Source organism: Scleropages formosus, chromosome 15, assembly GCF_900964775.1.
Source record: "Scleropages formosus chromosome 15, fSclFor1.1, whole genome shotgun sequence".
Lineage (NCBI taxonomy): Eukaryota > Metazoa > Chordata > Actinopteri > Osteoglossiformes > Osteoglossidae > Scleropages > Scleropages formosus.
The window spans coordinates 16,143,357-16,169,563 of record NC_041820.1 but is presented as its reverse complement, the minus strand read 5'-3'; the positions used below and the strand labels follow the sequence as shown (position 1 = coordinate 16,169,563).

At 44.6% G+C, this 26,207-nt stretch overlaps 1 protein-coding gene across 1 annotated transcript in view; it reads right to left on the bottom strand.

Annotated features, from left to right (window-relative positions):
* Positions 1-2,823: 2,823 nt before the first annotated feature.
* Positions 2,824-26,207, bottom strand: part of adck1 (aarF domain containing kinase 1) — a 75,947-nt gene continuing 52,563 nt past the window's right edge. Inside the window, exons 8-11 of the mRNA XM_018727273.2 lie at positions 19,590-19,739; positions 18,835-19,032; positions 6,380-6,573; positions 2,824-3,574 (exon numbers count right to left, since the gene is read on the bottom strand). Coding sequence (XP_018582789.1) covers positions 3,406-3,574; positions 6,380-6,573; positions 18,835-19,032; positions 19,590-19,739 — 711 coding nt within the window. The 3' untranslated portion in view covers positions 2,824-3,405. The remainder of the gene's footprint in view (positions 3,575-6,379; positions 6,574-18,834; positions 19,033-19,589; positions 19,740-26,207) is intronic.

Sequence of the window (26,207 nt, the reverse complement as noted above, 5' to 3'; positions counted from 1 at the left end):
ATGATAACATTAGAAATATTAAACAACACTACATTTGCCCAGTCCTACTAAATCTAGAGCAGTATTCTTATGCAATCATTCCTCACACAGATAACCTGTAGCCACACTTAGACTTACAGTGTGGAAATCTGTCACACACATCAAATGTCCACTTAGGATTATCTACACCTGAGGCTTATACTGGCAAGCAGAGATTTTAACTGGTTATGTTTACACAGCTTATGCAATCACAAGTGTTTTATATTCAGGTTGGCTTTGTTTCTACTAAAAAGGCTTTCTGAATATGTTTGACATTTGCCAAAACAGAGCCCTTGTCCTTGTGTAATCAGATGGAATCCTCTGAAATCTGTGTGAACCAGCAAATAAATTCCAAATAAAAAGGTAGAGTTCACGATGCACAGCGATGCACACCATCGGCTAACTCCAGAGGTGGGGGTGCCTGCAAAATTCCTAGCCAGAAAAAGGCGCCATTACTTAGATGATTACATTTGGCAGCTCTGGGGCCTGCACTTTGATCAAGATGGATGGGTTTTTTATTACGCTCAGACATGGGTCCAGCCGTCCTGCCGCGTTTGCCTACAGAGGTCGAGTCTAATTAAGAGGAGGAGACAGCGATAAGGCCCCTCTCGAGCCAGGCCCAATGATGTTCATCTCCGGGAGGCCAGAGAACTTGTCCTGACAGTGTCAGAAGGCCAAGACAGAAGCAGGCTTGATGATGTCAGGAGACTGGGGCAGAAACAGGCATAATGGTGGTGGGAGACTGGGAGAGAACCAGGCCCGATGATGCCAGGAGGGTGGAGAAAGAACCTGGTCTGAGAGTACCGGAAGCTCAGGGACAGAAGCAGGTTTAATGATGCTGGGAGGCAGAGGACCGAATCAACCAAGTGCTGACCCAGTCTGCCAGTTAGCAGCAGGATACCACAGTTCTACGCAATCGGGTTGCAGGCCACACCGGGTGAGCGCGGCCCTGGTTGCCTGGAGTCAGGCTATTATTGGGGATTGTAATGTAAGAGAGCCAAACAGAGAAAAGGCATAGAAATGTACTTTAGGATAAAGTCTAGGATGCCACGCTGCATATTTAATCCCTCCTTTTTGTACGGCACAACCCGGAGGAACAAATGCAGCAGTGTACATTCTTTGCGGGAGCACAAGGCCATAAACATCCACGCTCTGCTCACACGACTCTGTTAAAATATTTCAGTCCCAGGGAAAGAAAAAAAGAACTACATGCACATCAACATGTAACCAAAAAAAAACTGCAGAGCACTAATGTTTCAACTAAAAACTCAGAAGTGCGTTCTAGACTGTGAAGAAAAAACAAGCTAGCCTCTAGGGGCCATGGATAATGTATATTTTCACTCACTGTTTAAAATGACTTCTATGAAGATGAATTGTATTGGATTTCAGTGCGTTACAAAATTATTTTTAAACAGGAGTCACTGCACTGCTCAGCACAGATAACAAAAACTCCTTTATCATGGCCAGCAGCACAAATGCAGACCTCTGCCTTAAGTCTCTCTCCTGTTAGATGTCTATTTGTGTAAATCCAAGACTAGTATCAATTACCCCATCTTTGCAGGCTATAATTATTCCTTTGCATCAGCGTGCTCTATCAGATCTCAAATTTAATTTCGTCCAAGCTAAATTCCAGTTTACATCAGCACTTGTGTGTATACGATGGACAGCGACAGTGTCAGTCTTATAAAGCTAGCTTTTATGTAGTTTCTTCCAGATAGCTTTTGTGTTTACCCAAAGATCTGAAAATCCCAATGTCCTTTAGCAGGCAAAATGTTTACATTGCAGCACTTTAGTGTTGTAAAGCTAATTAGGTTTCAGCTATGCCTTTGGTTATGCGGATATCACTAGAGCTGTGTACATATCAAGGCCAGCAGATGCTCTTCTGTAATTCCACAGTTTAAGTGCATCCCATGCTTATAAAATGTTAATTACAAATCTATTTCTTGCAAACGCATTAGTAGAAATTCGCCCCGACAGGCTGCAATTTTGTCACATTAAATGATATGTTATTAGGAAGCGTGAAGCAAGGATCCAGCAATTTCATTTCAGGTCCATTTCAGTGCTGCAGCTGTATTTAAAATGACTTTGAGAGAACCTGTTGACAAGACAGTGCTGTGCATTAACTACTGCTTGACCAGACAGCACAGTGTGAGCAATGGGGGGTGGGCTTGCATCTCATTCGTCTCATCCCAGTGAATGAGAACCAGCACAAGGGTGGATGTGGTAAGGTCAGAAGGGGAAGACGGTATCGCAATAGATCTGGAAGAAAACTAAGGAGACACTTTGGGCAGAGTGGGAGTAACACCAGAGTACTGTCAGCTTAAAGAGAGCCATGGAGTCTGCAGTGAAGAACTTGCCATCAAAAGCTAAGGTCAGTTCAGCAGATTCAGTCACCCAGCAAAGGGCTTGGCTGGAGAAGCTGCTGCAGCGTTTTTTCTAATAGGACTCACGGTTCAAGTGTTAGCTACAGAAAGGGAAAAAACCCAGAAGATGATGTGCAAGGTCACTGAATCCTGAAGAGCTGGTGTCAGTGGACAGGTGACTGTATTGCATGTATTGGCAACTGGACGGAGTCGTTTTTGACACTCACTGGAAGGATGCTGAACTTTGGACACTCACCTATTGAAAAAGAACAGATGAACTCGATACAACTTCCTTCTCAGAAAAACACAAACAAAAATGTAAAGTTTTGTGAGCACAATGTGCTCATTTCTGTATTTTGAGCTATTTAATTATAAACACAAGTCTTTGTTATTTGTTCAAATTCCAAATATTACTAACAATAATAAAACCACAACTGAGGCATAACACTGATAAATTCAAAGGACAGATAAAAACACAGTACAGTGGCAAATGAGTGCAAATGAAGTATAATTTCTGTGAAAACCCATTAATACCAAATACTGCCGTCAGAGATTTTGCGGTAACCTCATCACTGCTTGCTTACTCCAAACGCAGCAGTGAGTATTTCACAAATGAGAAGTGAATGCACAGTACCTTGCATGCTTCCTGTGATTAGCAGTAAACTGTAAACCAGCAGTGGTTCTCCTATACTTCAAATCCACCTCTCCAGAAGGTACTAATGTTGTGTCAAGAAAAGCCTAAAAATCCCACCTGACAAAAAAAAAAAAAAAAGGTGGCCAAAGAAAGCTCTTGACCTTTGAACGTTGTGCACTGTAGCTATGGAGAGAACATGCCACATCCCTGTGCATCCATCATTGAGTACCTCAGCCAACATGAAGCACCCAGGGAAGGACGGGTCTTCATGAATTAACCGGTGTGAGCCTCCTTCAATCTGTGGCAACAGCTGGTCCTGTCACTACCCCAGAACATAATATACTGGTCAGTTCAAAGGAGGGAGCCGCTACAAGCAGCCAGGACTGAGGCTCAGTGCGTGTAGTGAAAGTAGTTCACTATGCTTAGGAACCAGCTGCCAAACGCTGACGCCTTCACCCGCAGGAAGAACTCATATATGTTGATCTGCCATAACATGAAGCCCTCTGACAGGGTGACCTGCAGCTTCTGCGACCAAGACCGGGCCTTCTTCCTCTTGTGCCTGTGAGAGAAAGCAAGAGGTTAGGGACAACAAACAACCCGCAGCACTTCACCACATCACTAGAAAGAGAGGAGAAGATCAGTACTAAAAAACTACCAAACTACCACCTCCATTTAACTGTGTCACTAAAGAAAGTGGAGGTCAGCAATGAGTGTTTGCCTACTCTACTCACAATGTCACAAGAGAGGAGAAGGGTAATGACATTTAACTACACATTCTACCATCACTAACCCACTGTCTCACCAGAAAGAAAAAATGAGGTTAGGGAATTGTGACCATAAACTCTAATCCACCATCTCACTAGAGAAAGGAGGAGGACGATGAATTGTGACCATCAACCTCATCTCAGAGTGCCACCAGAGAGAAGGGTTCTGCTAAAAACACCTGACATTGTTCTGCTGTACTATTTTTTTTCTAGAGAATTTCAGAATTATCAACTCTAAATTACATACATCCATCATTGCTACAGTTCATCATAAAATGTAATTTATTTTGAAGTGCAATCCAACAAGGTAAAAGCATTGAGAGCTTGGATATTTGAACATGCAACACACAAGAGTGTTTCCAAAATTCCCCTTGAATATGCAGTAAAAGCAGTGTATAATGAGGTAAATGAGCATGACAGCTGAATGCATTCATTTTGGCTGGGGGGGTGGTTGCTGGGGAACACCGAAACGCTCCATAATGCATTGCGGGGTGGCTTTCCGCACAGCTTTGAACTGCTGAACGGCATAAGCAATCGTGTTTATCTCTGCTAATTTTCAAAAAGCTCACCGCCTGTAGAAACTGCGAGATTATGTAAATGTGAATCTGTGGATATGCGTGTCTTTCGGGGAAAGAGGAACGAAGAAAGGGCCATGATACTCGAGATAGCAAGGGACAGCAATGGTGCCCGTCCACAAAGGCAACGCTCTGCCATTTTGTACCTGTACTCTGTTTAACCTATGGAGAGTCAAGAGAAGCTGCCTGGTCCTCTGTGCTGTATGAAAATGCATTTGATGGATACAGCCCGGAGCACAAAGCTTACAAGGCTTGACTTGTATCAGATAGTACACTGCGTTAAAGCAGCAGAAAATGCACATTGTCACAAGCCCTCTGTGATTCCTCCCGTAAACAAGAGGAAACAGTGAAGTTTGACTTGCACGACTCTTTGGCTGACAAAACTACAAACATCTTTCGCTCCAAAAAGATAACCTTTCGAGAATGTGGGACAGTTAGTGGACGGTGACTCCACAAGATCATACAGCTTCTCATTACACTCGATTACACAGACAAGGAATTTCCCGGCCATGACAGAAACTACACAAAGGCTGGTTACCACGTGCCGGTACAGTCTGTGATCCTTTCTCATGTAGATGTAACGCAGCTCACTCAATACAGGGGCCACACAGAGGGGAATGCTGGGGGATGGAGCAGATAAAGAAAGCAGAGTCTGGTTTGCATATACACGCACGGTAGACCTGCTGGGAAGGCTGAGAAAATGCATCCAAGATATTCAGACAAACTGGCATAGCAGGCACCGTGCAACCAGAGCAAGAACACAGGTCTGTAGAGACTGAGCCAAGACAATGAGCTGATGATGAACCCAAGACCACGAGACCTTGTGGAAACTGAGTCTTTCAATTACACAAGGAATAACCAGATGAAAAACAGTGCATATGAGAGCAATGGGCCATTCTGGAGTGCCGTTTAACCCAAGTTTATCTCAGGTTATTTCTACGTAGATGATGGCTTGATGGTAACCTGTGCTCTTATTACAGCTTAGAAAGGTACGGGCATGTACACAAGTCTGAGGAAACCTGTGAAAAGCCATTAGCATTGAAGAGAAGTGTACACTAATGACTGAGAGGAGAGGAGTACATCAGGAGACAAACAGCTCCTCTTGGGTTGGGGGTTTGAGGGCGGGAGGTGGGGGCTATTAAGAGGTTTACTGCTATTCAATATTTTGAAAGTGTGCAGAGAGAAAACACATTAAAGTGCTCACTCAAAAGATCAGCTGAGTGTAGGTGTTTCTGATAAAATGTTTAAAAGTACTAGTAATCAAGGGAGGAAAAACATTTTGAGAGCTATTTCCTGTAATAAGGAAGGGTGTCCTGGTTCTGAAGGAGTCTTGGTTGTTTCCAGACTGGGCAAATTAAATAAATACATCTTAAATGGAGCTTAGCCTGTCTGTGTCTTAAAACTCAGATTTTTAACATATATGAAATAAGATGACTAACGTTTCTGGCGCCTTGGGGGATGGGGGGGATACAGAGTATCACTAAGCTGTTCAGCTCAGTGCAGGGTAACGGCTTTGCCATTTGTGTACTATGTTGTACTGGACTTAATAAAGAAGCAAGCGGCATTGGGTTTCATGTTTTAGTGCCTCCTCCTCGGAGTTCTGCACCAGCACCCCTACACCCCCATCACTTTGGGTCATAATGATTTTTTAGACACAATCACAGTGCACTTCATTAAAATGGTGAGGATGAATCAATATGATCACTGCTGACTGCCACAAAATGTACAATATAATCACAGAACTCATTCACCCAATTACACAGGGGAGCAAGGAGGTAGTCAGACAACATTTAGACGTGAAAGAAGACGTTTCATTCCTGGAATACTTCATATCAGTTTTCAGTGAGATGCATACAGAATCTCCTGTGGATTTACAAAAGATGCTTATGTTGAACCTGTGAGACCCAGCCGTCCCACTGCGATGGAGAATTTCAGGCCACTTTATCGAGTAATATACAATAATATATGTATATCAAATCTGTGGTGCCATACAAGCCCCTCTCCTCACAAAATGCCCCCCCTCACCTGGCAACAGCACGCACACAGCAGCGGGACATGTTGAGAAAGGAGCTGGCATTGGCCCGTGTCTGCAGCGTTGTCTCAATGCCACGCAGCAAATCATTGGTCTTAAGAAGGAGCAGCATCTGCCGGGGAACCTTGTTCAAGAGATCGCTGATTTGGGGAAGATAGAGGGCGGCGTTGGTCCGGATCTCTACATCCTGTAGAACGTCAAAGACAAATTTGTTAAAACCGGGCATTGCAAACACACGCACAGTTCCAATTCACCATAAGAGATACACAGTCCTTTCAGCCAGTTTACCACAGTTGTACGCAGTGTGACTTAAACACCTGGGTGTTAGCAGCATGAGTCAAGACAGGTTTCTCTGAAGAGGTCCAGAGGCTCCCCTACAACCTCAGAGTTGAGGACTCTGTAATCCTACCCAAGCAATTCCCATATTGTTCCATGTCCCTCACACAAGGCAATGCAGCACATCTAGAATAGCTAAAGCCCATACAATTCCTGCTCACTCATATAATGCAGGTTGAATATTTAGGTCCAGGAGGCCACGTCTAAGGAAAATATTTGACCATCAGAAGGGCAGATTTTATTTACGTTGCCATGAATGAGTTTAACTTCTCACCATCATCAGCTTACATGCAGGCAACAGAATAATTTTTTCAGCTGGGCTCTCCCGGTCACATTCTATTTGAAACATGTAGGGCCATCCAGTCATCCTGTCAAGCAGCTGTCAGCAGAGGTGGCCATCTTTTTGGGAGACCACTTTCTCCCAGTAAGAGAACACAAGTCAGCCCTCTTCTGACACTTTTTCCCTCATGTGCTATATTGGTCACCGTCTCCTCCTGAAGGACCAGACAGAAGCAGTGATGTGTTTAACAGACAGTGGCAATGTGTAGAGCCTAAAGCTGCATCAGTGGGAATTAACCACTTGGCTTGACCTTGACACCATGCAGACCAAGTCAAGGACTATATCACCACCCTTTAAGCTATCCCATGCGTGTCCACAATCTCATTTTCATACACTGTTTTGGCCAGGGCCAAGAAAAAAAACCATGCTTGAGTATGCAAATGTCAATTCATTACATAAAAACAGAGGTTGTTCTTGGAATCATACCCTTCATGAATCTGTTTAGATGGCCAGCCAGAAGTAACCTGCCCACTACATGTTCATGGATATCAGCCAGTAACAATGAACCACCAAATGTAGATTAAGATTACATGCATTTGGTAGTTTACCTATGGGTGATGAACTGCTCGACCCAGAGGAATGGATACACTGGTAGTGGCGTACCTCACAGTCAACGAGAATGGAAATTCAGTTTTAGCAATGAACCAAAAAATGTGGGTTAATGGATACAAGTTGAAAGTGGTGCACCTTCCAGTCTGGGTTAACTGAAAGCAACAGGAAGTGGAGAACCTCCCACTGTGGATGAATGGATACCCACTGGGCAACAGACAGTACCACCCCAATCCCATATACCTGTGGCCCAATGATGGACAGCGTAGTATTTGCACAGGCCTCCTGAGACAGGGAGCTCAAACACAGCCTGTGTCAACTGATAACCCTTCCAGCAGGAGAGTGGCATGACATCTATGGAGACAAGCACCGCAGTGGAAGGTAAACAGAGCTCAGAAGACAGAGGACAGTCTTGCTTCTGAGCTTAAAACAGGGAGAGAGGGCGTAAAAACTGTGGTGACGCCCTGGATTTCTTACAAATTTTGTCCCAGCTGCACAGAGGGAATTTAGAGTAGAGAAAATGCTGGATTTCATAAAGGAAACCGTTGCATTGCCAGTGCACGAACAAGAGCAAGCACTTTGTGGTAATTTCTGGGTGAAAACGGAGCAGAGAGCATACAAGTCTCCATAAAAATCATTAGCCATTTTGAAATATTTTAGTGCTTTTTTTTGCTTTTAGATGCTTTCCACGACACTGGGGAACAATTCTAGGAGAAACACTTGACCGTGAGGGTGAAGAGTTCCAGTTAGAACAGTCTAGTGGATCCGACATCAGATCTGCTAGATTTCAGTGGAGTCGCAACCAATTTCCTGCATGTGTGCTGGACCTGGTGTGTCTCACTGGTGTTGCAGTGCCTTCCCATTGTTAAGAAAGAGACACAACATTTTAAAGAATGTGGGTGTTGGATATGGTTTGGTTAGGACAGTGCTGGGGAGGCACAGCCAAGGGGAGACAGCAGGGTGGGTGTCAGAGTGTGTGTGTGTGTGTGTGTGTGTGTGTGTGTGTGTGTGTGTGTGAAGGGGCATCTCTAGAATCCATGCTGTCAGATGTGCCACTATAATAAAAGCAACAGTAGGCACAGCCCCTGTCTGAGGGAACGGACAAAGCGAGAACAAGTGCCATTGCACTGTAAAATGCATTTTCATGCTGTGTTTTCCTTTTAACTGAATTCAACAGATAAAATGTATTTATAAAGAGAGTCAGCACACCACTCATTGATTTCTCTACTAGATGAAAATAAAAGGTGGCACATCATTAGCATTCAGGAAATAGGCTTCCCCACAAAGATAATGGTTAAGGAGGGGATGACAACACTGCAGAAAGGGCCGAAGACCAGGGAGGTGGTCGACTGCAGACAAAGCATCAATAATCCCACAGAAACCTGGGATAATGCCAGCGCTGCCATACCCAGACTAAAGCAAGTGTATCTCTTCAAATGGGCACATGCAATCATTCAGGCTTATCAGCCATTGTTATTCAGGACCAAAATTAACACTCTGGCATGAAGTGGTAGTTAATCATTATCGACATGCGTGATAATTAAGGCTAATCAAAGCTGGTCTGCTTCGGTTTCATTAAATGTGGCTAAAACACAGATAACATAACAATAAAAAATAAACATTTTTACTTGGTTTCTGCCAATCCTTTCATAACCGGACTTGCTGTCCTACAAATTGTGCAAAGGGGAAGGGGGGGGAAAAAAAGAACACGTAAAAGCTACATTTTCCACTTTGATATGTTTATCTGATAATCCGTAAAGCTCCATTTGTATAATTTGAGGAGGGAGATTAGAGTGTAAATTAAGTGGATTCAAGTTCTGCAGTGTCTGAAGTGGGACAGATTCTGTTTCTGTGGCCAAGACCTCAAGACCAACACTTGGCTGTTGAGTATCTGAGTGTCTGCACAAAGGAATAAGGTCCCCCAAGACGGGAAACCTGTTTATAGAAGAGAAAATATAACCACCATCGTTTTAACCTCAATTTTTTTTCTTCTTTATTCAGGCTTTTTGCCAGTATTTTTCAAACAAAACGTGGATTTTTTTCCATTAGTTTAAGGAACAATTTTATTTCTTGGGTTGGCAGAATCTCCACATGAGCTTCTACCACAAGCTTCATAAATTACATCTGGGTTCTGTCTGTGTAGCGTCTGAAAGAGCAAGTCGCACCAGGGGCGGATGCTGGGGGGGGGTCTACAGCTGACCGCACTGTTAACACTGGTGTGCTGACTGGTGAGCCAGGAGGCCAGCGCTACTCAAGCCTGTCTAGAAACATGAAGATGGAAATGGCTTTGCAGCCATCAAAGGAACGGAAGCAGATGCCCCTTCGTCAGACACAAACACACACTTATCAAAACCTCTGCTGAGCTATTTCTGGATGTGACAGAGGGGTGTGCAGAGAGAGGTAGGCGAGGGATTACTGACACATAGGATTTCCGTCATGGCGCTACGACTGCATGCAGGGCTAAGGAGCTTTTTCAGTATTCTCTACACATAAAAGTTGGGTCTAACATAGAAAACTGCCACAAGCTTCATGTTTGCATTTGTACAAACCTGTTAGGTTAACCAGTATCATTTTACAAAAGCACATTACAAAGGAACAGGAATAATAGCCCATGAAAGATAGAACATCAATACAGTATAAAATAAATAAATACACAAAGCATTACAACAATAATCAAAAACAATTATGACGGTTTCTGTCATTCACAAAAAGTAATAACTGGTGATTAGAAATCGCAAATCCTTTACATTACATAAATTTTATTGGTCTCAATTATAGAGCTCGTGAAGTTTACAGTGTCTTACCCAAACTGTGTCAGCTATTCTTCTTCAAAACACACCATCCTGTTGCAGTGAATCATGTTTGCTCAGGACTAAAGGAAATGTGTACAGTATGTGTGTGTCCTGGGCTCCCAAGTGCTCTTTGCTCCCAGCCGTGCAGCTCAGTCTATTCGCCCTCCTCAAGGGACCATTAAAAACAAGGGCCTGATCAACACGGACACTGCAGCAAACGACCCAAAATAATCTCTCCCCCGGGACAGACAGAAGCTCCGTTAGAAAGCAGACAGTCTATTCATCCTCCATGGTGGCCCCATTACCATTCACAAAGGCTTGCAAGGCCGCCAGCACGCCCTCAGTTACGGGGAAGGGAGGGGACCAGGGTTTCACTGGCTGGCAGCATCCAGACGGATGATGCTTTAAAAACTAAGGTACGTTCAGACTGATAAAACAGAGAATAAGGACACATCAAATGTAAACATTCACACCACACGATAAGCATTAAAGCAACTACAATGTTTTCAAAATAATAATAGTGGCAAATTGCACAAAATCTTTACTGATTTTAGTCCACAAGTTTTTCGCTACACCTGTTTCAAGAAGAGCAGGGAAGAGTCAGTTAAAGGAGTGTGATGACTCTCTTCGAATCCATGCTTGCTAGGTCAGGGAGGCCTTAGAGCACTCTTGGGAAGCTTCAAAACGGACACAGACCTAGAGGAATGGAGCTATAGGTGTAAACACAGCCCTGACTAGTCATCACAAGGTCCTTCAAAGTCCCTGCAGTAAGAAGAGGCCACTTACTATGGGGCAGAGAGCCTGGCTGCCTCCACTGATCTCAGTCCTTCTCTGGCTAAAAAGGGGTATGGAAGTGAATAGCCCAGGCCTCACACAGTCCAGCCCAGCTGTACATGTGACTGAACACCTGGACATCTACATTCCCAGAGTAGTCTGGAGCCCATGTAATAAAGAGGTTGAGAGTTGGTTATATTTTATAACTATGGTTACTCTGCATAAGATACCTGTAGATAAAGAGAGGAGACTTATGTAGGTCCTAGGTTTTAATAACAGCAGGCCAACGAGCATTTGCAGAACTAAAGCAGTTTAAACCTATTTATCTAAGCTTTTTTACTGAGACCTCTGGACATAAGAGTACAAGAGTTCTCAACTGCATATGACTAATCCACAAAAAAATACATGTAAAGCAGGGAGGCTATGCTTCCCAAAAGAAACAAAGGAAAACGTGAATGTGGTTTGAGCATTGCACATTTTCCATGGTCTGCTACTAAATGTCTATCAAAGCATACGTAAAAATTAAAACAGACCTTAAATATTTAAAACAAAACACAAAAAGTTTTTTTTTTTTAAATTTTTGATCCTTCTTACAGCAACAATGTATTTTTTTTTTTAAAGTGTCACAAATTATATTTAGTTAATGATGTGCACAAGACGACAATGGTAAATCACTTCCATACCCTCCCTTACTGTGAAAACCATGCAAGTGGCTGCCATGAGTGGAATTAGGCACTTACCCTTTTCAATCATATCTGTACTAATTCTGCATCAATATTCTTAGGTATTTTACCACTCTCTTAATAACTAAGTTACTGTATTGAGGTACATTTTTCAGGATGGTGTACATACATTATGGTAACATAGTGAATCATGCAGAAAAATTGGGAGGCAACGACCAACACATCATCTCATTGTTGCAGACATCACTGAAAATAACGCATTGTAAATTGTATGAACAGGTACAGTGTGTTCTTCAAAAAATATAACCATAAAAGACTATTTCTTGAAGAAAAAATATTTTAAAACACTTAGTTGTGGCTTTTGATACTGAGTTAAAATGCATCCCTCTCTTGGTCTAGCAACATATCTGTGAGGACAAAGTCTTATATCAATAAGGAGCTACGGATCTGAGGAACAACGTATTGGTGTGTCCCATAGTTGGGACATACTGTACACTGAAGAGATTGCCTGCTTGAATAAATGCTGTTTATAAGTCTACGTACGATACATGTTCCTACTTTATTATGAGCACGTGACCCATCAAGGTGAGCACAATCATCATATCAATCCTCACAGCAACTGAAACAGAAAGAACACACACCCAAAAGGGTCCCAGAGACACTGCTGAATATCCACCGGAACCTTCCTTCAGAGTAGGATAATTCAGTAGAACAACTGACAGGCCACTTTCACTAGATTACACACCATTAATTGAAAATGAATAAATCATGCCTACTCTAACCGAGGGCGATGGGCTGGAGAAGAAGGGGTTAAGTCCAAACGTCTCCACATTCATTACCTTGCCAGGCCTGGAGGGTCTTCATTTCCACTCGGCATTCTTTGGTTCAAAGCGCAGTGGCTACTTTTTCATTTTAGAATAAACTCAATTTTAGATAACTGACGCAGCACTAACAATGCGAATGTGATTGTGAGTCTAAAGGTACCTCCAGAGGCAAAGGTGTTTGCTCAATAGAACATTCCCTTTCTTCTCCATCACAACCAGGGAGATAAGTTTAAAAGGAAACTGTGGTGTGGACGCGACGGGGCGGTGCAATGAGGCAGCAGGCGGCGCGTGCACCCCAGGGACATGGCGAACTGGCCCCCCTGTCGCAGGCCCGCTATGCTGGTAGTGCTGCTGCGTGAAAGCCTGAAGAGGAAAGCGGCCAGCTGCTGGCTTCCTCCTGTGCTCGGCACCGCTTTTTAAACTATCACATGGTCTTAAAAGTACGGAAGAAAGAAGCGTATTACATAGCGGCATCAGAAATTAAATGCAAACGTACACCCTATATCTGTCTAGAAGAAATGTATCATACTGCCTAGAAATATAAGAGAAACTGAGCTAAACAGCCATGCATGAACGCACGCACGCACACACACACACACACACACACGAAGCGTGTTCTCTGCCTATCTAATAGATTTCTCATTCTGACCACCAGCATTTCCTTTTTCTGCCCACCATGATGACCCAGTCTTACCTGTTCTCCCGTTTGTCACACTTGGATGTAACGTTCAGAGAGATGCTTCAATCACCTTGCGCCTGCTTGTCAATCTACCCACACAGCTCACAGGCTCCCCTTCTGCCAGCCTCCAGACAGCAGGGATCCTATCTTACGTTCCACTCTCCCAAACACTAACCCCCTGCTAGGACAAATGGAAATGGCTCTTCAGAACTATCTCGTGTGTTGTGTGTGTACTGCGCAACAAACAAAGCAGCCTGTACTAAGAGTGCGTGGATGACAGGTGATGCCCAAGCCGAGCCAACGCCACATCCATAGGGTTTATTCTAGATGTTCACGCAAGCAGGATGGAAGAGTCTCATAATACCCCACAGCACAGGCTTCCACAGCTTCTCTCTGCAAAGGCACAAGTGTTTGTGCATACAGGCTTTTACCAGAGCAGCGAACCGCCAGAACTACTCAACATACCTGAGAGGGAATATTTCCATTCCTATGCATCCTCAGTAGCACTTTACTCATTGTTATGAAGCCTCAATAAAATCTCTTCACATATGAATAGACATTTGGAAATTTTCACCCACGGTTTATGCAAACATTATGGCTGTTTTCTATCAGGTAGTGTCACGGTGGTTATCAAAAACGGCTAAGAAAATTCACAAAGCACAGCTAAGCAAACAATTTATTCATGTGAAGATTTGCTTACTGTTGTGGTGTTCTGAAGAAATAACCTTGGCTCTGCAGAACTGAGAAGTTCATTAGTAGCACATCCTCCGTAATGTAACACACACCTGCATATTTACTAGTTATGTTCAATGAGACAGGATTTTTAAGAACTCGTAACATATTCCTTTAGTCTGGCTGACACAACCTGTGCTGTGTGACACACTGCGCCTCCTAGACACAGGGAGGGAGAGAAGGCAACGATTCGAAGAAACGTGCCCGTGTGGCTCCCTGTGCACCGTGTTGCGCACGCTGGCCACAGCAGGAGCCATTCGGAGACAAAGGGCCGTGAAAGCTGTGCTCTGCTTTCGTTACCGAAGGTCACAGCTCCAGTAATTACGTCGGCGGGGAGACGAATCTGATGGAGAAGGCTCAGGAGGGAGGCCGAGTGCTGGGTAATTAGAGGGCAGACTGACACTGACCAGCGTTTCCACAAGCTCACCTCTGACATGTGTGCAGCAGGCTCTGACCCCCCCCCACGCTCCCAGGTGCCCGGCGTGCCCTCCTGTTGTTTACATACCATCTCCTTCCCCACTCAAAGGCAGCAGCCACCAGTTCACCACTACAGATTAGAGAGACAGCGCAGTGTGTTTTTTTGTTTTTTTTTTTTTTTTTAAAAACATGTTTGCTATGATATCTACTCTGCTGAACATGTGAATATGCTGTTACACACAGTAGGAGATGAGAGCAAAAGCATGAGTGCAGGAGTGCACTTTTTTCACTACACTCAACAAATCAAAATCCAAGCTTAACACAACCAAGCTCCATTAGCATCTAACTGCGATGTCTGACACCTATACACTAGTGCTTCTCATTAACTCAGCACAACCATAAATTTCAGACCCCCAGGTACAGATGAAACAGCTTCAGAAATTTTGAACAACGATCACTGCACCACTGAAATTTAAGAAAGGTTTCCAGGACTTAAAGGAAAGTTCATATACTCGCCTTCTTAAGTGTTCAGTTTTCATCTCACGCCGTCTGTAGTTGTGTGCCTTCATAAGCAAATCTTGAAGGTGAATCAGTTAAACCAATCATGCAGGTCTCCATCTTTTTTTTGTACCAAAGTGTAACTCTGAAATGGAACTTGTGATTCAGACCGAGTGGCCTAGCACAGGTACTTGAGGTGACGAAATGAGCTCAATAAGTATCCTGCTGATCTTCTGAAATCATGAAAGTGGAATATTTTAATGCTGATGCTACATTCTAGATGTTAATGAATCCTAATGGTCTCATATGATTGTGACAAGACACAGCTCTCGTAACCAACAGATAAGGACCTCTTCACAACACCAGATCCACGGAGGAGATTCTGCGAGTTAGGCAGCAGTGCTCAAATTTTACACATTTGCCAACAATGTGTGCAAAGTCAAAAGGACCAACCGGATACGCAACGGAGGTGAGCAAGTCTAGAGGCCAATCTTCGTACACAGAAAGAGCAAGGCCAAGAACAAAACAAAATGGACCACGGGGAAGGAGCTCAGACCCTTCAGCGGAAGGGACGGAACTATACGTGTCAATACCTTCCACCCAGCCCTCATTGAGCTAGTGGGCATGTAGAGGACCACTCTCACTACAACCACGAAAAACAGAAACCCTTTCCAGTGTCAAGTTTTAAAGTGGACTTCATACACAGCTGTAAGTGGGCCACAACTAAAAGCAATAACATAAATTACCTCGTAACCTTCAGAACAGCCTGAGTGCTGAACCTACAGCGAATTAATGCTCCTCTGCCCCACAAAATCCCATGGTAAGTGTAATTGAAAAGATGACAGTGAAAGCATTAGCAATAATTGTGTATGCTGTCATGAATTACTTTATCCATCAAGACCCAAACCGATCAGAGCCTTTCCTGCCTCAGTTGGACATAAGCTGGTGTTTGCAGCCAGAGTGCGAGTTATCTGTTGGTCGAAATAGGAGGGCCAGACCATCAGCCCTGGGGTCTGAGTTCTCCCACCTGCAGGGCTAAGCAGGACAGAGCCATTCGGTCTTGGGGGGGAGCGGAGGGGCATATACCAAGACTCTATGCGCACATCACATACCAACACCGCTCGGTCGCTGCGAAGAAAAATGGAGTTACGCCATTCAAGCAGTTGCTGCAATGCAACAAGCGTGACAGAACCGAGGCTAGTAGACAGATGACTAAGAAACACAAAGCCTGAGCAAAGAAATATAACCGTAACCACCGAAACTCTTAATAAAAGTGACATTTAAAACAAAGCACCGCAGCAGTTCTACACAAATGTGTGCAATGCAAGAAAATCCCACTCTTTCACATGTCTATATTTGTACTTTTACATTAAGTAGACTTCTTAAAAAGGCTTTCTTCAGAAGTTTCTCTAATGTGTTCTTTATGCCTCCTTACTGATGTTTAAATATTTATACGGTGACTCGAGAGTTTTATCCTGATTAAAAAGAATGTTAAAGGTTTAACTGCCTACTAGAAAAAGGTCGAATCACAAATAGAATAAAACCACTGTTTCATACCATCAGACAAAAAAAACATATGAAAATGGATTCTGTTTTTACCTTCATTTTGAAAATTTCTTTTATTTATTTAAGTGACCAAGAAGATCAGTGAGAATAAAGGATGTTCATCTCAAGTAAAGCCACAATCCTGTTTATCTCTATGACCCAAAAACCATGCACTCTCTTTGCTGAGCACATCCGCTATGTTAAACTCTAGCTATACCAAGGCTGACCTGGTACAGTATAAGCAGCAGTGATCCTGTGCAACAAGGGGCATCACACAATGACTCCTCACCTTCTAACACACTGGAGAAAGTAATCAGTGTGATAAAGGTAAAAAAAAACCATAATGGGCACCTACTAATGAGTGTGCCATATAGAAGACAGTACTACAGTACTTTGAAGCGGACAGATAATCAGGATTTCTGGGCATTGTCCTCTCTTCACATTACACCCACTCTCCATAGGAACATGTTTGTCATGCTGTCAAACATACTGATCCAGGTGCCACATGGACTGTCCCCCTAGCAGCGGACGCACCCAGTCAGTGACAAAACTCGGCTCCACTCCACTCTCCAGTCTTAGTCTTACTCTTGCCAACGCTCAGCTGGAAAGTCAAACCACTGTAACTGGTTCTCGCCCTGCGGAACAAAGAGTACTGTTTAGAATGTCAATCACCGGGGTGCGGAGAGGAAAACGGCCCTTTATGCTGACAAACTTTTTAGCGTCTTTGTATTGTTGTGCATTGTGACAGGAGTTCTGCGTCTCTGGTCCTAATGTGCATTAAATTCAGCTGCGCACTTTCCTTCTGCTGTTGCTCTGCTTTCTACTCCCATTATTCTGCACTCACATTACAATATGTCCTTATCCTCTCTTTCTTATGCAAATGAGCCTGTTTCCTTAAGAATGTCACAGCTGTACATTAAGAAACAGCCATTATAATTGCCTATAATTATCTTAGACCAGACTATTTCTAAACAGGCTGGTGACTCGAGGTGACAGAAAGCAGATAACTAACAGGGGGACAGCTCCAGGAGCTCCATTTGGCAGAGTTCTAGAAGCCGACTGATACAATGAATCACCAATTCCACATGAAGGACAGCAGCTAGCTTAGCTCAGCTTAGTCTTACAGGGCACAGACCACTTTCTTTAAGCTATTGTGGTTCTCCCCAGTGCAACAGCTCATCTGCAAAGAGTTCATCGGAATGAACGAACACATGTCAACTACTGTACTCAAGGCGAAGTCAGTGCTGCAGAACAAGTTTCTTCTGCAATCAAATTATGATGAACTGAAAGATTATAGAAAAACTGCTTTAGAACAAGGTGTAAAAAGGAAGATCCTAGAGGTGGCAGTCACTCAGAAGGTACAGAGGCAACAGACACCGCAGCATGGACTCGTAGGAGGTCCTGTGTCCCTTACAGCTAACTGTGCGCAGTCTTTGGTTCAGCCTTCTCAGCCGCACAGCTGAAACCTTCAGCCACTATCCTACTAGTGATTCCTTTTACCCAGAGCTCCCCTGAGTGGATACCACTCCAGCACTATTAAAACTGAGCAGGCATGCAACACAAGCCAGGGAAGAGTTCACAGAAGAGCATCCAGCTTTTGTGCTTCAAAGGGATACGTGAGATGTTGCGTGTGTCCGTCCAGCTTTGCCCCTGTGCAGGACAAGATCGCCCATGCCTGGTGCAGTGATGTAATGCGCTTCCGTGGCCATGCACAACAAGAAGCCCGCGGGTTACGCAATGGATATAAAAATAGCCATGCTGTGGGCCCACAGATGGCCAGCCTCCCCCACACAGGTTGCCTCCAGACCGGTGCCGACACCACTCACGCGTGTGCCTTAGTCACATAAAGCCTTCCCACCCCACCCTGGCAGAGACAACTGGCCATCAAGGGGGTCCGCAGCAACGCCCCCACATTATCATCAGTGAGAGGTGCACTGAAGCAGAGCTTCCTGTGCTTGCAGCGGACAGGTATGGTGAACAGGTGCAACTGTGCAGGACAGTGGTGACAGCGTATGCTGTACACAGGCAGTGCACCTTACAGAACAGCAGTGACACTAAGTAGCAGAAAGAAATAGCAGATGCCAGCGTATTACACTCTGATGCTTTATCGTGTCACAGTGACCTCAGGCTGTGTAAAGTATGCATTCAGAATAGATGTCACAAAACCTGTGCATTTCAGACACATATGTTCTGCAGCACGTACAGCTGAAGATAACAGGTAAGCATGGTGAAGTAGTGTTGGTGGAGAAGTGGCAGAAAGGCTGCCTGTCAGGGGGTACCTCCGAGTTGGTGACGGGAGTCTGGCTGATGCCAGCGTTGACGGAAGCCCAAGAGCGGGCCGTGAGCACGCAGGCAAACAGAGGGAACATGTCCCCGGCCCCCAGGCGCCGGCTGTACCTCTCCACACCCTTCATGTCTGCCTTCATCAGGGCCTGCCACAGCCGACAGTAGTCCAGACGGAAGTCCTGGTTCAGGACCTGGCAGGAGGTAAACACAGGGATGGTCCTCCTCTCGCTCACTAAGGCCACCACACATAGCACACCACCCACCTACAGCAGTACAGGAGGGCTAACCTGAGGCCATGTGCAAAGCTCTCTGGTTCCTTCAGGATGTGACCCTGCAGGAACATGGTTCTAAAGGGTTGATGATTCTCTCTAGACATGGAAAACTGCTAATCATATCTGCCTGGGCCTCACACAGCTGCCCCACAGGTGATTTGCTTTTGGCTGCATATCACCAGTATACATTCCCCCTGCATGCAGACCGGTAAGTGGAAAAGGGAGCAGTTGCACACATATAAAACGCATATAAAACGCATATGGCATCATCTTTGTGTAATTCATGTAAACCTAAAAATACTGTCAATTTTAACTCTTCACAAACTGCTTACGAAATACAGCATACATGAGTGTGCACGTGTGTGCAATGTAGGGCAGCAAAGTCTATGAGGAGAATGAGGCCACGCAGGCCAAGGACCCTGCAGGAGATGAATTTGCTTCCTGTGAGGCCAGCACAAGCTGCTGAGATGTCTCACCTGATATAGGCCATGATCGAGCAACACAATTTCAGCCTTATTGCCTCTCGGGCTCTTCCGGACCAGCACGTTGCCAGGGTGGGGGTCGCAGTGCACAAAGCCATGAACGAATATCATCTCACTGTACATCTTCCCCAGGTTCCTGGATATCTGAAGGAAAAAGAAGATGGGACCTGCTGTATGTCAACACATCACCTGTATGCAGCGTGCCAAAGACATTTACTGCGTTGTACCATTCTCCTTCAGTAAAGGTTGAGCAATGGAGAATGGGGAGAAAAGGATCTATTTCACAGAGGGCATTACGTAAAACTGAGTTCCATGAGGAGAGATAACACTGCAGCTATATGCCACAAGCAATTTTTCCATTTACTTCTGAGAACATAATACCGTCCCCTCAAAACTGTGGTGTAATTTAAATACACAACACCTATACTTTGTGGAAACTGGGGGCACTATCCAGTTCCAAACACTGAGCTGGCTTTCGGGTTGGGAACAGATATTGCGATTCTTCTCAGATGTGCGACCAGCCCATTCCACTGACATTTACTTTACTGTACCAAACAACTGTGTCTTACCCTGAAAGTCCGCTGTCACACCACAGCTTGCCAAAAGCGGCCTGCTTTCTCAAGACATTTCAGCACAGCTTACCTGGGCTGGAATCTTTAAGCAGAGCACCGCAGAGTTCTGACTAGATAACACTGACATTATGAATAAATGAAAAATGACACAAAAAAAGGAAAACAGTTGCCTGCTGCAGGCATATAAGAAAAGTTCACAGCTGGAGAAGTGGGCGGGTCAGCTATATATCTATCAAAATCAAAATATGTTAATGAAATTTAATGCATTCACTTAAATTTTTGAAAGCTGGATATGTGAGAACAGTGGCAGGGGGCTTGGAAATTAAATGGAATAAATGAAGACAGGAATACAAAAAATAAAGATAACAATCCATCTGGCAGAGAACCTATTTTGACCAGTTTTGGGTTTTACAATACAGATTATCTGTAGCATACTGTAAGTACCTGTATGATACATACACAGTTCAAATTTGCATTTTTTTTGGCATTGTGACAACTTATCTAAAAAATTTTATTATCAGTTTTTTTGTTTCCCAAACCTCCTCTGGTGAAGCCTTAATTGTCAAAAATTATTACAGTCACACCACTGGTCCCACAAATCAAAGCTCAGTCTATTATTTAATGTATTACATTCTTTTAAAGCATCACTATAAAGAGAAAACAACACATTTCATATCAAGGACAACAGAGAAAACAAATAACCTAGACCTAAATTCTATTAAAAAAAAAACAACAACATTTTCTTTTCATGAAGCAGCTCAAGATGCTTCTTCCAGAGGAGACGCGAACCAAGCCGGACTGAAGAGCAGGGCTTAAATTAGCCAGGTACGATACGGTCCAGCCCAAGCACAACAGAATTGAGAAGTTTCTGTGTGCCGACGACAAGCAGTCTCCAACATCCTCATAACGAATCCCTGCAGACATCTCTCACTCCCTTCCAGTTGCTGGGTCAACAAACACATTGAGAGAACTCAGGACATTGAGTATGGGGGTAAAATTTCTACAAGACTTTAAAAAAAAAAATTAAAAATAAAATGACCTGATAACAGAAACAGCCTATTCTGGAAAGAAATACGTGCCAAACAATCATCCCATCAGGTCAACTGTTTTCACCTCGTTTGTTCAGCATCCATCACCTTCCTTTAGAGGTGTGCAATATGTCTTAAGCAATAATAAGGAGCATTTCAGGCCTATCAATAACTCTCGTGCTTCCGAAAAGATCAGTGTCAAGTGCAGAGCAAACACTCTGTGCGTGTGTGTGGGCTTCTTACTACAATATCTGTGACCCAGTTAGGTCCAAGAAAAGCAATCCTTGAAAAGTTGTGATGAGGTCCGGCTTCTGGGGAGCGTGCATTCATCATTGCAGCCTCTGAGACAGTACTCTGGGTGTGCTGTAGATTGCAGCCGCAATGGATCACTGCAGACATACACAAAGGGAGGCTCTGTGACAGCACAGGGTCACCTATCACAAGCCCACACAAGCCCTTGTCTTCTCTCTTCCTTTGGTCCGTTTGCCCAAAACAGCAGAATAATGCAGTGCCTCTGGTTTCCACTCACCATAATATACCAGAATCACGGGCACAAATCAGCAGCACAACTCTCAGAATCGACAATGCAAATTAGGGTAATTATGGCCGGGCCGATTTTAACGATCGCAATACGGACAAGGTACCGGTCCTAGAACACATCAGTGATGAAGCATCTCTTTTTGCCACTTCGACACTCTTTAAACCTTCAGATCCCCTTTTGTTCACATCCATCCCCTGCTCACTTACTAGGAGCAACGGCACAACAAATATTTGTATCTGATTAGGGGCACGGCAATGGAGTGTAAAATGAGTTTGCAGAGAGCGGAGGGTCCTGGCTCTTCCCAGCCTGCTCTGTCCCTCTCCGTTTCCCTCCACGACTGGGCTGCGTGCACAAAATAAATCACATTTTCTGTCCCATTTCACCAAGCTGATGAGAGTGCTTCCCTGGCAGTGGCGGCGAGGAATGAGGGAATATAGAGTGTCTGTACACCAACACGATCACAGGAGTGGAATGGAAGGCAGGACGTGGAAAGGAAGGATAGGAGCTTCTCTGACCCTGACTCATGGAAAAGTGACACACCTGCACCCTGCAGTGGGGCCCATTAACATGGCTGTGAGGATCTGTTATCATTGTACTACTTCTTCCAGCTGTCTCCCTCTCTGAACACATATGGATCAGCTCCAGACAACTCCCCCACATCCATGCTAAAAACAGCTGCAGTACAACAGTGGGGAGGGGGGATAGGTGGCAGGATGTGGGTCACGCAACCTATCACCAAAAAGCAACTTTGACAGGCACTGTCAGGAAGGATCCAGAGTGCGGCCAGAGAGGTCTGGAGGAGCTGAAGGCTCCATCTTCGTGGGCTGACATGCAGCGAGCTGCGGACCAACCGAACGCTTGTGGACATCGCTTACCCCAGTGCATCGGCCATCTACTAGGATAATCGGCCCTGACTGTTCGCTAGGGGTGAAGCAGAAGGCTGAAACCAATCAAGATAGTGCTTGATCCAGGGTAGATAAGACCAACGCAGAGAACAATAGCTATCGCACTTCCTGCAAGCCTCTCACTCCGATGGTTCACAAGAGTACGAACTGATACCGTGGGGAGCCAACTAAGGACTGGTTCTGTACAGAAAACGTAGGCTGCACACAAATAAAACGCTCGTTAAAAAAATTAACATATTTTGACGAATTTGTGGCAGAAAGCAGGATTATTATACTTGTGGTTAGTCACTGAGGCATTAATGTGCGGGCCAGATCGGTTTTCATCGCTGCACGCAGGGTAGCGCTGACAGCCAATAAGAAGGCCACATCATCAGCTCATTACCACCAGCAGCGGATTGCGCAAAGGATTGCTTGCTCATTTTTATACTTATCTGCCTTTTTTCTCCTTCTAGACATGAATGACAGTACCTACAGCCAATTCAGATATTACACGTTTTATTTTACATATTTTTTCCAGCAGTGATGAATGAAAGCATGCAATTAGTCATGACCTCCAATAAGGATTTCTGAATGATCAGATGAATTCCCCTCTCAGAATTCCGTGACAAAACCATTTATTATGAACTATATTAGGGCCTTGAATGAACCCATCTCTATAGTGATAAAAAGCCAAATGTGCTAAGTAACGAGGTATGGTATCAAAATCTTTTTCCACTGTTTGATTCATAACAGCTGTTAGAGCCCTGAATAAGGGCACCCCATGAAAGGATCAACGATAACGCGCGCACTGGGGCAGGATAAGGGTGGGTGGCTGCCTATATCTCACCCCACCTACTTGCACTGCACAGGAACACACGGCAGTTTCATCTCCCTTATTTATTTCAACAATATAAACCAAATGTACGAACAAGCCCAGAAGGAATGAATCTGCAAAAAAGCAAATTTATTTAAACTTCTCTGTAATCTGCTTCAGTCTAAGCCTCTCTGCCAATCAATACTGGGCAAGACAAAAGGAAACCCTTTTAAACATGGGGCAGCAATAAATCTAATGATCTCTTTACAGAGACTGGCAGGTGGGTGGCTGAACAAGCAGATCTTCAGAATGATAGTGTGCGCTGGCTGCTAGACCTCCTCCAGTTCCTTGAACGCTGCTGCTCCTACAAGTTTTTAGTTGCCTGCCAGATCTACGGCACTTCCAGTGTAAAGTGACCCGCGATCGAAGCCTTGCGGTACTGCTGCTGCTTCTCACAGGGAAGACTGGGGCCTTCAAACATTGCCTCCCAGGAGAATGTTAGGTCTCTGATTAATAAGCACCGTCACTGAAGCACGGCATGGTTGAACCGCTGGCAGACCACATGTGCAAAGTGATTTTAATGCGCTAGACACAATTCAGGCACTAAAAGGAGCACTCGTTTAAATCTCTGATCATGCCATCTGATGTCCTTTCTAGGGGTCCTCGCAGCTATCCTTGTCTGTGGCTCCAGTTCTTCCTGAAGCACCCTCCACTCGGCCAGCTGACTGGCCTCGTGACAATCCGCTCCGCTCCACCAGTGAAACCGCACAGGGTTTACACTGTAAAACAATCGTCACACTGTGTCAGCATGCTTAAATGAGAACTGCCTTGGGCTGCACAGATGCACATGTGTATGACACGGACTTCGCCGTTTCTGTGAAACATTTTTCGAGCCCGGCGCTCCCCTTCAAGGACAGCCACCACTTGCCCTTTATTCCCAAGCTTTCCCCATGATGAAAGGTCACATGTTACTACAAGGAAGCATTCTGTGACGTGTTCTTTTCACCTTTTTTCAAGCCAGTTCCTGAGGAAGCATGGAGGCTAAATAAAGTGCTCGGGATGATGGCTGCAAACAGGTAGGAGGATGGCAAGAACTAGATGCCTTTGTTGAATACTGAGCTGCTTCGGTGCTTCATGCCAACCCCCTGAAGTGGTCTCTCCTCTTAATGCCAAATCAAACACTGGAGAGGGCCTTCATATATTTATATATATATATTTTTTTAAAAATAAATAAATAAATAAATAAAACTGACTGAGAGAAGATTATTAAATAACATGTGCCGAGCCCATGTAATTATGGAGAAAACGGTGAGATCTGCCCAAACTGGGCTATTTACTCACTGCACCGTTGTCATGAACAACAGAAATCTTTCCCTTCGTTGAATTTCGAAACAAGCACTTTTAGAGGTATTAAACAGGCACACTGAACATACAAACTAAATAATGACAGAAAGGTAAAGAATAGATCATTTTTCAGACAAAGACAGAGAGCTTCAACTGTGAGATAATGACAACCCTTGTGGCTCTCCTGGACCATTACAGCTGCTTTCCACCTTCTTATAATTTTCTACCTCTTACATAACTAACACCAATTATGATAAATGCCGCATCTGAAGAGTATGTTATACAAGAAACCCTGGATTAAATAGAGTCAGCTCCTTAAACTCACTCTTTTTATCTTCCTTTCCACTCGTTGCTGTAGCACCGTGGACTGTTGACTTCCTGCATCCCACAATGCTCAGGCTTCAGTGCTCTTGACAAGAATCCCCATGCACTCCAGGTGAGGCCACAAAGACTATTAGGTCAAACGCTGTACTCCCAGTCCTCGCAACAGTAAAACAGCCACACTTGCGGCATCTCTGCACAGTTTGGGAGGAAAGGTCAGGACATTTTTCATGCAGACAACTTAATAAATGTACTGCATCGATTCACTGTGCAGTGGTGTATTTTTGCGGTGCGTGAGCAGGAAATTACATATTAGAAAGTCGTAAAGCAAAGTGTAGACATGCATCTGAAAAATTTCCCAGAATATTTCCCTAGAAAAAAAGAGGGAAATATAAGAACACTTCAGTGCCCTGTAAGACAGAAGCTAGTGCGGTCAGCGATTGGCTCCCCGCCGGCGACCCACCAGCACTGCTTCAGTTCACCTCTGGAGGGTTAGATCAGTCTCCCTCAAGGTATAAAACAGGTGAATGTTGTCTGAGTGCCGTGAGACACCCGCAGAACATCGCCAGCAGTTACACGAGTCTGCTATGCATTGTCTGCTGGGTGATGCCGTGAGCACCGGCCATGCTCAAGTCCAGGCGTATCTCCAAATCAGGAAGAAGCAGTGAAGATTCTGTAAGGGCTGGACTCACGTTCCTCAGGCCTGCTTTTAACACTGGACTAGTTTCGCAACACGCCACAGGTCCCTGTAGCAAACACTGCCCTGTGTGGGACACTGAGGGACACAGAGATAAGTCGCTCTACTGCTGGATACACCAGCCCTGAGCCGCAGGGACCCGATGTACTATCGCTCTCAGACAAACAGCACCCCACCAGTCATACACCGTGCTGATCATGTACACTCCGGGGAGGCTGGGGGGCTACAGCGGAGGAAGACTCGTTTCTTCTGACATTCAGAAGCACTGCCACAAAGAGTTACGATTTGCGGAGCAATACCGGTGGCAGAGTGCGCTGGCTTGGCTCGGGGTGCAGGAAAAGCTGTGTGTTTAAATGATGAGAGATGAGAGTGCAACACTCTAGGCAAAACACACACACCCTTGACAAATTC